Source organism: Ambystoma mexicanum, chromosome 14 (genome assembly GCF_040938575.1).
Source record: "Ambystoma mexicanum isolate Mex_15411 chromosome 14, UKY_AmexF1_1, whole genome shotgun sequence".
Lineage (NCBI taxonomy): Eukaryota > Metazoa > Chordata > Amphibia > Caudata > Ambystomatidae > Ambystoma > Ambystoma mexicanum.
Genome location: NC_090940.1, coordinates 552,386,077 through 552,400,822, shown reverse-complemented (window position 1 = coordinate 552,400,822; position 14,746 = coordinate 552,386,077). Strand labels below are relative to the sequence as shown.

Below are 14,746 nucleotides of genomic sequence, written 5' to 3'. Positions count from 1 at the left end.
ATAATCACATTATTTAGCGTGCCAATTGGTCGTCTGAGGTGATTAGCCAAAGTTTAGCTTTGTGTTTGAATAGGTTCAAGGAAGGCATGTTTCTAATCGTGAGAGGCAACGAGTTCCACAGTTTGGCAGCCAAAACTGGGAAGCTAGCCCCACCGGCAGTTTGGAGCTTGTATCTAGGGATTAGTAGGCTCTGGTTGTGGGTAGATCTTAGTGACTGCGGTGGGGAATATTGAGTAAACCGAGAGGATAGGTAGGAAGGGGCTTGGTTATTCAAGCATTTGTAGGTCAGGGCAAGAGATTTTAGGGAAATCCTTTGGGAGACTGTCAGCCAGCGAAGGTTTTTCCTGGTTTCTGAGATGTGAGCTGATCTCGGGATATTCAGGGCTGCTCTAATGTCATTATTTTGTATGATCTGCAGTTTGTCTAGATTGCATTGGTTAGTGCCTTAGTACAGTGCGTTGCAGTAGTCTAGTATTGACATGACCAAGGTCCTAGCAAGGGTTATGCAATTCTGGGAAGAGAGGAAGGGGCGACACGCTGTGATCAATTTGCAAGTGTAGGCAGAGGCGGCTGCGACTGCATTTGTTTTTCTGTGGAGGGAGAGAGTGGAGTCGAGGTAAATTCCGAGAGTTTTAGTATCTTTGGAGACTTTTATGGAGTTACCATCAATATTGAAGGAGCTAAACAGAGGGTCCAACTTGTTGAGTCTTTGCTGTGTACCAAGGATGAGGAGCTCTGTCTTGTCGTCGTTAAGACAGAGCTCATGTTGAGCCATCCAGTTTTGAATGACTCATACTCTAACCAAACACAACCACAAGCCTACAACACAACAATCCGCACAAACTTCACTACAATGCAACAAAACAAACCACACAGACTCGCACAACAGCACACGACGACTACTGGCCGTAAAACACCCCAAGCCCAGCCAACGGACCCACCCTGCTGAGGCTGCCAACAGCACATCACTGCTCTCTTGCTCTTTTCCAGCTCATCCCCACTAACTCACCCTCCCCTTCCCTCTTCTTTTCAGAGCCGCCAGAGCGCCAGGGGACCACTTCGGTGGTGATAGCGTGCGGTTCAAATATCCTTTAACATTATCATACAGGGACCAACCACCCCCCTTACAGTCCCTCCCAGCATCCTTTGTCAGCACTTGCCCTTGGGCCCCCTTTCCCTGACTATCCCTATGCAGTCCTCCTAACCACTGCATTTTGCCTCCCCTCCCCCCATTTCCCCTAGCACTTGTCTAATCGGCCTTATAGCACTTGCCCGGTCCCCCCTCCCTCCACGCCCCTCCTTTGCACTTCTCTCTCTTCCCTACCCTAGCACAATCTCCTTAAGCACTTGCATAGTCGGATTGTCACAAGGCCAATATAACCTTATCTTTGTTGTCTGTTTTTCTCATGATATCCCATGCCCCCCCCCCCCCTTTCTTGTTTTGTGGCACCTGGAAACACTTGTGTATAGGCGCCACACAAATCTCCAATAACTAAAGAAATAAATGTAGCGATGCCAGATAGTCAACACAGAGCTTTGAATGCCACTGGTTCCGCTTGGGTTCACAAGTTTCTGGACCAGTCTGCTCATGGATGTCCATTTCAAGAGAGGATGAATCTGTGGATGGAGAGGGAGAGAAGGAGAGAGAAGGGGGGAGGGGGCGGGGGCAGAGTGGCAAAGCCCTGTGTTGGGAATATAATATCCAGCTTACCTACTAAAGCCCCCCAGCTGCTATCTTAGGTTCAATTCTCACGTTGAGAACGTCAGTAGTGTGTCTGGGGCTGAGAGTCTCCTCCTCTGTACCAAAGAGATTCTGGCTGTTCAGGGGTGAGCTAGCCGGCGCGTGCATTGTCCCCAGACCTCTGGGAAAGCCATGCTTGCAAACTGTTGCCATTGGGCAAACCACATCGCACTTTCAAATAAGGCATCCATGGCCACGGTGGCAGCTGGGAGGACTGCATCGCTGTCTCCGTTATGTAGTCTAAATTATCCACCCTGCTGCTTCGAAGGGTGGAGGAAGACAGCATGGAAGGATAAACACAAATCTAGGCGTTGACTGTGGAGCCTAGAGGGTCTTCTGTGTACTGGCTAGGGGCCTGCATCACGCCGACCTGTGGCTGTCCCCGGACCCCAGGGCCAACCCCAGTCCCATTCACTACCCTAAACCAGAAAACGTCATTGCACTCTCCTGCGTTGAAGCCTTTTGACGACCCAACAGAGGGGAACTCTGCATAATCGGGTGTCTTTTGGAAGAAGCCACAGGCATCAGGCATAATGTAGTCTAATTATTGATGGGCATAATTTCGTATTGAAGGCCTTGCCGGTCATAAGCACATAGAGTGATAAACACATGTCAATTTTTCTAAATGGATCAGTTGCCATTAGACGTTTCCAGCTAACACAACGAAGCGTCGTCTGAGATGAATTGTGATCTGTTCATAAATGTTGACATAAATGGTGTAAAATTAGCACATGTTAGTTAGCATAAGCAAGGATCTGCCAGCATAGGCTGCGGATTGTTACAATCTAATCTAATTGAAGGCATCACTTGCTGCTGCTTCTCTACCACATTGCATGCAAGTGCCAAAGCAGCAATGAATCTGAGGACTTTAGGGTTGGATACTCACTCGGTACTCCTGGATACGCCGCTTCGAGTCCTCCAGCTGCTGCTGTAGAGAACCAACGATCTCTCTGTACTTGGAGTATCTCTCCTCAATGATCTCCCTCTGCTGACGAGATTCCTGGAAGTACAATGAGCAGGTTTGGATACCGGGAACACAACACTCGGGAAAGACATAACAGCAGAGCCGAGCATTCCTACTAGCATTGTGATTGGACGCGGGACCCGATGGGTAGGGGGTCACAGTTACTTTGCAGGCCAGAATCGACGAGCAGGGAGACCACGCTGATCATTAGGGGAAGACTCTGCACCAATGGACAACCTCATTTAATACACATTTCGCATTGAGTGGATCATTTGGCGTAAATGTTGGAATAAGAGAATCTTAAGGGTGCTGATGCGTTAAAAGGAAGGGGGTGATAGGAGGGGAGGCCCTAACAGTGTTTGTTACATTCCAACAAGAAAAATATAATTTCTATTCCTCCTGTAAAGAGGCAGGGAGGTCATCCACCCTTCTCGTAAGCCTTACTAAATACACCCAACATTTGAGGGGCAATCATAACTTGGTCACAACCTCCCAAGAAACCACAGAAAAAGCAACCCCTAAACCCAAGGTCAACCGCCGGCAGCGAGGCACAGCACCCCGAGGCTGAACAAGCAATTTGACTCCTCAGGGCAACGGCACAGAGTTCCTTTCGGGTGTTTGCAGCCTGGATTTGGCCAGAGACTGCCATTCTCCTTGGGATGTTGGCTAAAGCGTATCCAACCTCTCATGCTGAATGCCTCCTCCCAGGGGCTGCAAGGATAATCTGGGTGATGCCACCTGGCACCCAGGGCATGAAGGTTTTCCAACGTCCTCCTCTCAGCTTCTCATGGGTGTACTTTAGTATAGCTAAAAGCTAAAACCACAGCGTGAGAAGATCGCGCTGGAGGAGAACGCCTGCAAAATCGAGGTCATAGTGCCCCGATTGTTCGCGACTACAACTGTCATTCACACCCAGCCACCAGAGTCAGTGGTGAGGTATCATGGGAGTTGCAGTCCAAAACACCTTTGAGAGCGGCACGGCACAGGCTCTGCCAGGAACAAGCTTAACATATACCTTTTTGCTCGTACGAACAGTCGCAAGGCAGAGGCACGCGTGCACCAAATATGGGGAAAACCTGGAACAGGCAAGCCTGAGCAGATTTTAATTGGAAGGGATCCTGCAGCCTACCCGCGTGCTTCACGCATGCGCAGTATTGGGATGCAAACACACTTGCTTTTTAATCGTTTTAAGAAGCAATTTTAAGTCCATCGCAAGCTGCTGAAATTGCCCTTAGTTGGGAATAGGAGACATGGAATGACAGAGTAGCTATTGCTACTAAAAAATGCCAAAACAAATGTGTCGCTGTTTTATTTTAGGTTATATATTTAAGGAGAGTGAAAAAAAATCCAATTCCTTAGTTAAGACAACAAAAAACTCATCTTAATAAGTTATTATTTTGAACTCTAATTAAAGGGCACTTGATCCTAAAACATGGGGGAACTTCTGCATTAAATATGCCTCATTGGCCATGTTGAGGTGAGCTAAAAATACGGCGCTCCATGCAAGCGGCCGTGCGCCGTTTTCCAATATTGTGATGTGCCCCAGTCTCGGGAAAGGGAAGTTTATTTGGCTGGAGCACTGCATTCGGGGCTGAACTCTGGCAGAGCCAGAAGTAAACGTTGCCTTCGCTGAACCCTTCCTTGAAAGCCCCCGAGGAGGCTGGGCTGCTGCAAGAGGGACCGCCAGCAGTTCGGCCTCCGCAGCCACCGCTCCAAGTTGTGCTTGTTTTGTTTTCTTTGACAGCTCACAACATCCTCGGGGAACTCAGGATACTGCCAACAGTTGTACAAGTCTTACACAAAGACAAAAACAGCTGTATTGCAGCCAGTTTACTTGACGAGCATGTCAGGTAAGTACAGCGAAAGTGGGAAACCGGGGGCTAAAACCCCTTATTTGTCATACTCGAATGGCATCGTCCACAGTTTGGATTCAGACACACACCGCAACACACTGATATGCAGTATCTCAAACAAGCTGCCTAGTCAGCTCTTTAACTCTGAGCGTGACCTCAGATGGTGTGTGTGCGCCCAAAGTGGAAAATAAACATGATACTCATAACAGTATGCCGAGTCATCACCTACTCTCTTCTGGTGGAGAGCACTTGTCATGGACATTTGACATATCGTCCGACACAGCATGCATCCTTTGCCTTGATACAGGCCGGGTTCCTCGCGAGTGACCTCTGGTCCATGATTTCTTTTTTCCATTGCGATCGACCTAAAGACAAACTAAGGGCAATTCTCCACTCTCTCCAAGGTGTGGCGCTAGACACAAGCCATGCTGCACATATGCAAGGTTTTGTCTGTGTATGGTAACGTATGGTGATAGGGGCTTTGTGCATGCAGCATTGGCTTTGAAGTTAGAATCCTACCCACGCCAACACATTATCGAAGGTTTGTTGTGTGTAACTTTTGCCCTTTTTTATGTCTCCAAACCTGCGCTTGAAGCTCATGTACAATTGGAGCAGCACTGAAGATTGCCCCTCTATACAGCACAGAGAGCCTTGATTCTATTAAGGCAACAGAGGCGAGCAGAAGAGTAGAATAAAGAAGATTAAGCATAATGCTCGCCTCTGGTCTTGACATAGAATTACTTTACCAAGTTGACCCAGGGTTTGTCTCACCGAACTTGCGAGTTGAAGGCAGGCCTTCCAATTTTCAGGCACAGGGAATGAGAATACACAATCCGCCAGAGGTCAAAGTGAGAGGGAACTAAAGGGTACAGTGTCCCCTTACTTCTGAGGGAAATCTGCCATAGTTCCCTTACTTTATTTGACCTGGAGTCTTGGTATGAAAGGCCACTTTTTCTTTTTTAAATCATTTTCCCGTGCTGTGGATTTGAACCTAGGCTCTGTCGGAAACAATCCTGTGTCAAACCTCATTGTTCTATCTCGCAAGTGCCGGCTAAGCTTGGTTTATTTCAGTGGTCTGCTTGCACATGAAGCCCATTCCCAAGCAGTCAGGCGGCCATCTGGGAATTGCTGTAGGCACTGGGGTGCTTGTGTAGGCACAGAGGTGATTGCAGGTGATGGGAGGGGTGTGTCAGTGGCTGTAGTCCTGGCCATGTCCCTTAAGAGGTTTGATTGGTGGGTGATTGGAAGGGGAGGCTGCAGAAAGCTGCATGCTGATAGGGGGACAATGAGTACCACTCATGGTGGTCATTTAAATACATATTTTTTCACCATATATTCTTCAGTCTCGCGAGAAACGTTTAAAACAACATGTTGTGGGGTGAGGGGAGGAAAGGAAGAACCCAGGTACGGGGTTTGAATTGGTAGGGGTGGGGGAATGACGGTGAGTATGGGATAGCGAAGGGAGCAGAAAAGGGGACAGGGCAGAGTTAACATCAGTCCAATACTTTTTTGTGTGCACTCTGTCCAATGCAATGCGCAAAAAGCAATACAGCAACGGCGACTGGCATTTTGCAGTCTTTGCCTGGCCACGCAGTGGCACAATTGTGAGAATAAACAGTCAAATTATGCTTCCCCAATAACTGATTGTAAGGATCAGTGGGAAAATAAAGTTCAGCTTTCTCAAAAAGCTGCAACATCTGCTGTTTGAACCCTCCCACACACCCATAGGAGCCCCCTTGGAGGGGTAGGACTTGCCCCTCTGCTCCGCAGACACAGAGTCCTGCCTATGGCTTCCGGTTTTCTTGTGGGAGGAGGAGGAGGATTAGGAATAACACTGAGTGTGTGATCTCTTTTTCGATCTGTTATGCCACCTGCACTGCCTGTCATCTTCCCTCTCAAGGGCGGGTCCTTCGGTATCAACTCCCGATGATGTTGTGGCTGGAGACTTGGAAGGGGGCCTCTCCAGCAGCAGCTTGGCCGAGCAGTCCCTGAAGGCCTGTAGGTTCATGTACTGAAAGGAGCCACGTTGCTCTGTATCATGCTCCTCCCCGGATGTGTTGGCCCGTAATGAACATTTTAGAGCTGCAATCCCGAAAACATTTGAACCCCGAATGTTCAGGCCCGATATACTGACGCAGCAAAATTAGACTTCACGAAAGGCTGTGTGCCAAACAGTGTGCTGAGTGTGCAGAAAAAAGGACCTGAAGTATGGGGGCATAGTGCATGCTACATGTATGATCACTGACGTCACGTTCTGAGTCTAGGAGTGGCACGGCCGAGGTGAAAAGCAGTCGAAGAGACGACATCGACTCGCACTGCAGCTCCTGTCTAATGTTTCCGCGCTGACGCTGAGGGGATGATCTATCAAGACGGGGAATCTGGGGGGTGGAGGGGTGCAATCGAGTGAAGTAATTCCCTAATGCAAAATCCATCACACTTTACATGTAATCAACACTACAGCAGTACTTTACAACGCTCACACTAGGCATACATTCTACACTTAAAGAGAGTCTTGTGAAGTCTACTTCATAGTAGGGAAATACTTAATTTTGACCAAGTAGTTTGCAGCTAACTGCTGCCATTTCCAGCATTTGTAAACTTTCCGCTGTGTTACCTTTAGAATGATCGATTGTACTCTAGTGTCCAAAAGAAAGACAGGAGAGTGTGCGTGTGTGTGTGTCTCTCTCTCCACGTGATTATTGAAATAAACTTCCTGATAGGCCTTTGAGAATAGTGTATGATGGACAGGCAAGTCAGTGAATCCAGTACAAGTGGCCGACAATTGGATCAACCCCTGCCCTGTGCCGCAGCATGCAGGTAAAGCCCCATAGAAGTGTATCGAGCCCTGCCCTGTGCCGCAGCATGCAGGTAAAGCCCCACAGAAGTGTATCGAGCCCTGCCCTGTGCCGCAGCATGCAGGTAAAGCCCCACAGAAGTGTATCGAGCCCTGCCCTGTGCCGCAGCATGCAGGTAAAGCCCCATAGAAGTGTATCAACCCCTGCCCTGTGCCGAGGCATGCAGGTAAAGCCCCATGTCCTGTGTCGCAGCATGCAGGTAAAGCCCCATAGAAGCGTATCAACCCCTGCCCTGTGCCGCAGCATGCAGGTAAAGCCCCATAGAAGTATCAACCCCTGCCCTGTGCTGCAGCATGCAGGTAAAGCCCAAAGTGTATTGACCCCTGCCCTGTGCCGCAGCATGCAGGTAAAGCCCCATGTCCTGTGCCGCAGCATGCAGGTAAAGCCCCATAGAAGTGTATCAACCCCTGCCCTGTGCCGCAGCATGCAGGTAAAGCCCCATAGAAGTGTATCGACCCCTGCCCTGTGCCGCAGCATGCAGGTAAAGCCCCATGTCCTGTGCCACAGCATGCAGGTCAAGCCCCATAGAAGTGTATCGACCCCTGCCCTGTGCCGCAGCATGCAGGTAAAGCCCCATAGAAGTGTATCGACCCCTGCCCTGTGCCGCAGCATGCAGGTAAATACCCATAGAAGTGCATCAACCCCTGCCCTGTGCCGCAGCATGCAGGTAAAGCCCAATGTCCTGTGGCACAGCATGCAGGTAAAGCCCCATAGAAGTGTATCAACTCCTGCCCTGTGCCGCAGCAGGGAGGTAAAGCCCCATAGAAGTGCATCGATCCCTGCCCTCTGCCACAGCATGCAGGTAAAGCCCCATAGAAGTGCATCAACCCCTGCCCTGTGCCGCAGCATGCAGGAAAAGCCCCATAGCAGTGTATCAACCCCTGCCCTGTGTCGCAGCATGCAGGTAAAGCCCCATAGAAGTATATCGATCCCTGCCCTGTGCCACAGCATGCAGCTAAAGCCCCATGCCCTGTGCCACAGCATGCAGGTAAAGCCCCATAGAAGTGTATCAACCCCTGCCCTGTGCCGCAGCATGCAGGAAAAGCCCCATAGCAGTGCATCAACCCCTGCCCTGTGCCGCAGCATGCAGGTAAAGCCCCATAGAAGTGTATCGACACCTGCCCTTTGCCACAGCATGCAGGTAAAGCCCCACAGAAGTATCAACCCCTACCCTGTGCCGCAGCATGCAGGTAAAGCCCCATAGAAGTGTATCGACCCCTGCCATGTGCTGCAGCATGCAGGTAAAGCCCAAAGAAGTGTATCGACCCCTGCCCTGTGCCGCAGCATGCAGGTAAAGCTCCATAGAAGTGTATCAACTCCTGCCCTGTGCCGCAGCACGCAGGTAAAGCCCCATAGAAGTGTATCGACCCCTGCCCTGTGCCGCAGCATGCAGGGAAAGCCCCATAGAAGTGTATCAACCCCTACCCTGTGCCCCAGCATGCAGGAAAAGCCCCATAGAAGTGTATCAACCCCTGCCCTGTGCCGCAGCATGCAGGTAAAGCCCCATGTCCTGTGCCACAGCATGCAGGTAAAACCCCATAGAAGTGTATCAACCCCTGCCCTGTGCCGAGGCATGCAGGTAAGGCCCCATGTCCTGTGCCACAGCATGCAGGTAAAGCCCCATAGCAGTGCATCAACCCCTGCCCTGTGCCACAGCATGCAGGTAAAGCCCCATGTCCTGTGCCGAGGCATGCAGGTAAAGCCCCATGTCCTGTGCCACAGCATGCAGGTAAAGCCCCATAGAAGTGTATCAACCCCTGCCCTGTGCCGCAGCATGCAGGTAAAGCCCCATGTCCTGTGCCACAGCATGCAGGTAAAGCCCCATAGAAGCATATCAACCCCTGCCCTGTGCCGCAGCATGCAGGTAAAGCCCCATAGAAGTGTATCAACCCCTGCCCTGTGCCGCAGTATGCAGGTAAAGCCCCATAGAAGTGTATCAACCCCTGCCCTGTGTCGCAGCATGCAGGTAAAGCCCCATAGAAGTGTATCAACCCCTGCCCTGTGCCGCAGCATGCAGGTAAAGCCCCATGTCCTGTGCCACAGCATGCAGGTAAAGCCCCATAGAAGCGTATCAACCCCTGCACTGTGCTGCAGCATGCAGGTAAAGCCCCATAGCAGTGCAGCAACCCCTGCCCTGTGCCGCAGCATGCAGGTAAAGCCCCATGTCCTGTGCCACAGCATGCAGGTAAAGCCCCATAGAAGTCTATCAACCCCTGCCCTGTGCCGCAGCATGTAGGTAAAGCCCCATAGAAGTGTATCAACCCCTGCCCTGCGTCGCAGCATGCAGGTAAAGCCCTGTGTCCTGTGCCACAGCATGCAGGTAAAGCCCCATAGAAGCGTATCAACCCCTGCCCTGTGCCGCAGCATGCAGGTAAAGCCCCATAGAAGTGTATCAATCCCTGCCCTGTGCCGCAGCATGCAGGTAAAGCCCCATGTACTGTGCCACAGCATGCAGGTAAAGCCCTGTGTCCTGTGCCACAGCATGCAGGTAAAGCCCCATAGAAGCCTATCAACCCCTGCCCTGTGCCGCAGCATGCAGGTAAAGCCCCATAGAAGTGTATCAATCCCTGCCCTGTGCCGCAGCATGCAGGTAAAGCCCCATGTACTGTGCCACAGCATGCAGGTAAAGCCCCATATAAGCGTATCAACCCCTGCCCTGTGCCGCAGCATGCAGGTAAAGCCCCATAGCAGTGCATCAACCCCTGCCCTGTGCCGCATCATGCAGGTAAAGCTCCATGTCCTGTGCCACAGCATGCAGGTAAAGCCCCATAGAAGTGCATCAACCCCTGCCCTGTGCCGCAGCATGCAGGTAAAGCCCCATGTCCTGTGCCGCAGGATGCAGGTAAAGCCCCATGTCCTGTGCCGCAGCGTGCAGGTAAAGCCCCCAGCCCTGTGCCGCAGCATGCAGGTAAAGCCCCATAGAAGTGTATCAACCCCTGCCCTGTGCCGCAGCATGGAGGTAAAGCCCCATGTCCTGTGCCGCAGCATGCAGGTAAAGCCCCATGTCCTGTGCCGCAGCATGCAGGTAAAGCCCCATGGAAGTGTTCTCACGCCAAGATCTTTCACATCTTCCAAAAGGCTCAACTTCTCTGGCACAGACTCCAGATGATCCAACGCCACTCGGGTACTCTGGAGGTGGGAAAAGGAAACATCCAACAGTGTGAGAATATACATCGATCTGAAAATACATTCATTTATGTTGATTCAGTTAACAGATTCACGTTTCACATATACACCGCACATATATAAATATTGCCACTAAAACCTCCATTTCAAAAAATGCCAATTCCATCTTGGTGAAAACATCTCTTAATAAAACATCTTGATCAGACAATAAAAGGAAGCAGAAAATACATTGAGCCTCATAAGTTTGCCGGTCCATAAACACCGGTAGCGGTAAGCTTGCCAGTACCGTTGTTTCCAGACCGACAAAGTACGGGTTCTGCGAGCAGGTGCCTTTCAGCCCACCAGGTCTGACCTGGCGGGCGGAATGGCACCTGCGCGCAGACCTCGACGGATGCACCGGCACCATTCATGAATGCTGCCGGGGCATCCGGCCTCCCCATTCCCATTGAGTCCAGTGGGACTCAAATGGAAATGGGGACTCATTTTCCTGCCCCCGGGAATGGTCAATTACCGGGTCTGCCGGGGCTGTAATGCCGCGGTAATTGCCCATTTCCAGGCGCTGGAAAATTCATGACTCCGGCAGCAGACGTTCCAGTATTTACCGGCACAGCTACCGCCAGTCATAATGAGGCCCATTATTTTTTTTATATACAGCCATAATTCATATTACTTTAAAATCCTATCTACGAAATGCAAAACTGCAATTGATAAGGAAGTCTGCCCTGCAATTAAAATTCGACTCCACAATTGGTCTGTAATTGTTACATTGTGCACACATTTCCTCAAGTAGTGTACACGCAGTTCCATCAGGGATTCACAACACATTGGGCCTCATTCCGAGTATGGAGGTAATCCTGGCGCTATTTGCGCCATGACTACCTCCAATACCGGTACCGATTCCGGCATGGTTCACTGGGGACTTACTGGTCTATTCCGACCTTTGTGGGACCGGTAAGACCCCATTGAAAAAGCCATTCCCCATTCCCATTTCAGCCCCCATAGGGCCCAATGGGAAAGGGGAAGAAGGCGCTAATAATGGTACCGCAAATTGCGGTACCGTTATTAGCTCTAAAGTCCCTTAAAAGGTCCCATCCATAACGCCTGGTAAAACCAGGCGTTAAGGAAGGGACCCGCAAAGGGACCTCAGAATAGGGCGGAAAAGGATTACCAGCACCGGTGCCCGGTATCCCTTTGCGCCCAACTCGTAATGAGGCCCATGGGCCTCATTACGACCCAGGTGGAATGGGTTTAACGGCGCCGGTAAAGGTGCCGGTGCCGTTAAACCCATTCCGCCCTATTACGAGGTTCCTTTGCGGGACCCGCTCTGGGCGTCTGGTCAGACCAGACGTCCTTTGCGGGTCCCGCGAGGGGACCAGGGAGCTAACAACGGGCCCGTTATTAACGGGCCGTTGTTAGCTGCCCCCCCATTCCCATTGAGCCCTATGGGGGGATCAAATGGGAATGGGGATGTGTTCCCCGAATGGGGAAATACCAGGTCCTCCAAGGTAGGACTGGCCTGGTATTTCCCCATTCAGGGACCATGGACCCGGACCCGAGTTTGGAGGCAGCCGTGCCCTTATTAAGGACGCGGCTGCCTCCAAACTCGTAATGAGGCCCAATGTACACTTAAGAGGCGTGGCAGTATGGAAAAGGCCCGACAGCAAGAGCTGTCATCACTCTGAGACAACCTTAGCAGTGGAGGTGGCGGGGAAAACATGCTATCATATTACCCTCGTTGGCAGGAACCATGAATAGCGCAGTATAACATTTATTGTCATTTCTGAGTAATCATTTTCTTTATTAAGCTTGACTTCAGAAATACTCTTCTCAGCAATGGTCCTGCAGTGCCATTGAAATACATCTTTGAATCCTTCTTATTCTCCTTGATCTAAGTCTGGACTGTGTCAATATCGGAACTTGACCTTATTGTCTTTCTCTGCCAGGCTGGGTTCTTGACCATTTTATTAAATTCTAAAGTCGCGCAGACAGCCCTATGCCAAATATGAGCTGGGTGCTGTCACAGACCGGGAGATCAAGAGACGACATGAGCCTGAAGTATATTGTGAAAAAAAGATTTATATTCAGTTCAAACTCAAGGGTTGGAGCAAGAATAGAACGAATTAAGGATGCTCCTGTTTAATTATGCGAGGATTAAGGAGAACAAGACGGGTAAACTGGATATTTGGTAATCAAATCCTAATCTACAACCGTCCAAGTGCAGTGTTCTACGACTGTTCGGTTTCAGGTTTGGACTTGCCTGAAGTAATCATGAAAAGTCACTCGTTGTTCCTGCTGCTTCCCCATGGTCCTGGACTCTTCTACAGATGTTTCCCCAGAACGCTAGTCATCTGGGGTGTCAGCTGCTAAGCCAACAGGTGACGGATTACTTCTTCCCGGTCTGTCCTGGGTGAACTTTCCGGCTGTATCATTATGAAGCGCCCTCTTCCACCACTCCAGCCAAGGGCTCTGTGCGGACCTCTGAGCTAATCTCTAGCTTAGATCAATCACGAGCCAAGCACAGGAGCATCGTTCTTAGTAAATTCGTCTGGCATAAACCCTGAGTGATCTTTCTTTACTCAGATTCTCTTGAAACTCTTCTGGGTATTGATCCCCCAAAAAGCCCCAGGCTCGGGTGGTCCAGCAGTAAGCCTAGGGTATCTTTTCCAGAGGCCGTGGCAGTGCCACTAGAGTCTGGATAATTGCTGCTGGCTAGCCTCAGTCTCACACTTATTCCCTCTTTCTCTAACAGCAAGTCCTATTTGTCTTGGTGAGATTGCTAGTGCCACAAGCATCCGGTTTATGGCTCCCTGCAAGCCTCAATTTTTCTCTCTCTCAGTGCTCCTAGGTTTTTGCCCTAACATTCTCCGGATCCAGGTCCACAGGTCCACTAGGCTTTCTTATACCCCTCCTCTTGCAGCATTAGCATCACTTTCTGTATCTTCGCATCCATGTCAGTCCTTGGCTCTATTGTTTTATCCAACGTTGGCTTCCCTTATTGGACCTCTCTGTATACTCGCTCCTCCACTTTGTCCCTACTCCATCTCCAACTTCTCACTGCTTCTGATGACCTAACTTTCAACCTCCTCCTACCTCCATTGTCCGTTCTCTCAACCTCCTCCTGCCTCCAATGACCTTTCTTTCTTCCAAACTCCTTCCTGCTCCTATTTCAACTCCATCTTTTCCCATTCCTTTCCTCCTGTCACATCCTTCCTGATACGACCCATATACTCCATCCTCCCCCTGTTTCTCCCTCATTCCTCATCTTCCCTGCTGTGACTTCCTTCAATTTCCCGCTATCAACCACTCTCCAAACGCCCTTGCCCTGGATCTCTTGCTGTCCTTGCTTTACCCAGCCAGGCCCTCCTCTGGGTGATTGAGCATTTGGGGCAATGAGGCCTGGCTCTCCCAGGTGTGAATAAAAGTGTTTGTGATTGGCTGTTGGAGCTGTGGGCTCAGGCTTCATCTGGTGGCCCTTTGGAATCGGGCAGTCCTGTCATGGCAACTGACTGATTCGGCCTGAGTTCCACAGGATCCGGTGTGCAGTACTTGCTCTCTCAATCTGGCTGTCTCTTAGTACTGTATATAGTCGTGGTCCCCCCTTGCAGAACCCGCTGAAGCATACTTCTGGCGAGATTGCGATTGCAGGCTCAACTATGGACGGCATTGGGTCAGTAGACCTTTTTTTCAACCTCCTGTGCTTCCCTTGTAGTTAACGATTACGGACTATGATTACTGCTTGCAAGTGTCAACACCCAAGTTGGTGTCCGGACATTTCGTCGACGGAATTTGGTCCAAAACCAAATGGTCGAATTTTTTATTTATTTATATATATATATTTTTTAGGTTTTAGTTTAGGGAAAAAAAGGGGTTTTTAGAAAAAAAGGTGGTTGGCGGGGAAAATAAAAAAAAATAAAAAATTCGACCATTTGTCTTTCGACCAAATGGTTTCGACCAAATGTATTGTCAACCATATTTTTTTGACGAAATGTCTGGTAACCACCCAGGTTAACTGCTACACCAGCATTTCCGATGCAAGTGACAAGAGTTGAGGGATCTGAATCCCTTAGTCAGCTAAGAATGGGAGCGATGGCCTTGAGATCCTCCATATATGGCCTACAGGATCAAAACAAAAGAGTTGATGGCTGGAAGGTTTAGAATAAATCTTGACCTCTGGCATTGCTCTGGGCAACCCTCCAGACCATCGTTC

At 50.1% G+C, this 14,746-nt stretch overlaps 1 protein-coding gene across 7 annotated transcripts in view; it reads right to left on the bottom strand.

Annotated features, from left to right (window-relative positions):
* CEP128 (centrosomal protein 128) overlaps positions 1-14,746 on the bottom strand; it is an 864,240-nt gene that overhangs the window by 125,508 nt on the left and 723,986 nt on the right. For all 7 annotated transcript variants that reach the window (XR_011283785.1, XR_011283784.1, XR_011283786.1 and 4 more), the window contains 2 exons: positions 10,465-10,542; positions 2,628-2,741 (listed from right to left, as the gene is read on the bottom strand). Coding sequence is in view for 4 of the 7 variants with exons in the window: in XM_069637862.1 (XP_069493963.1) it covers positions 2,628-2,741; positions 10,465-10,542 (192 nt within the window). In the remaining 3 variants the exon portion in view is untranslated. The remainder of the gene's footprint in view (positions 1-2,627; positions 2,742-10,464; positions 10,543-14,746) is intronic.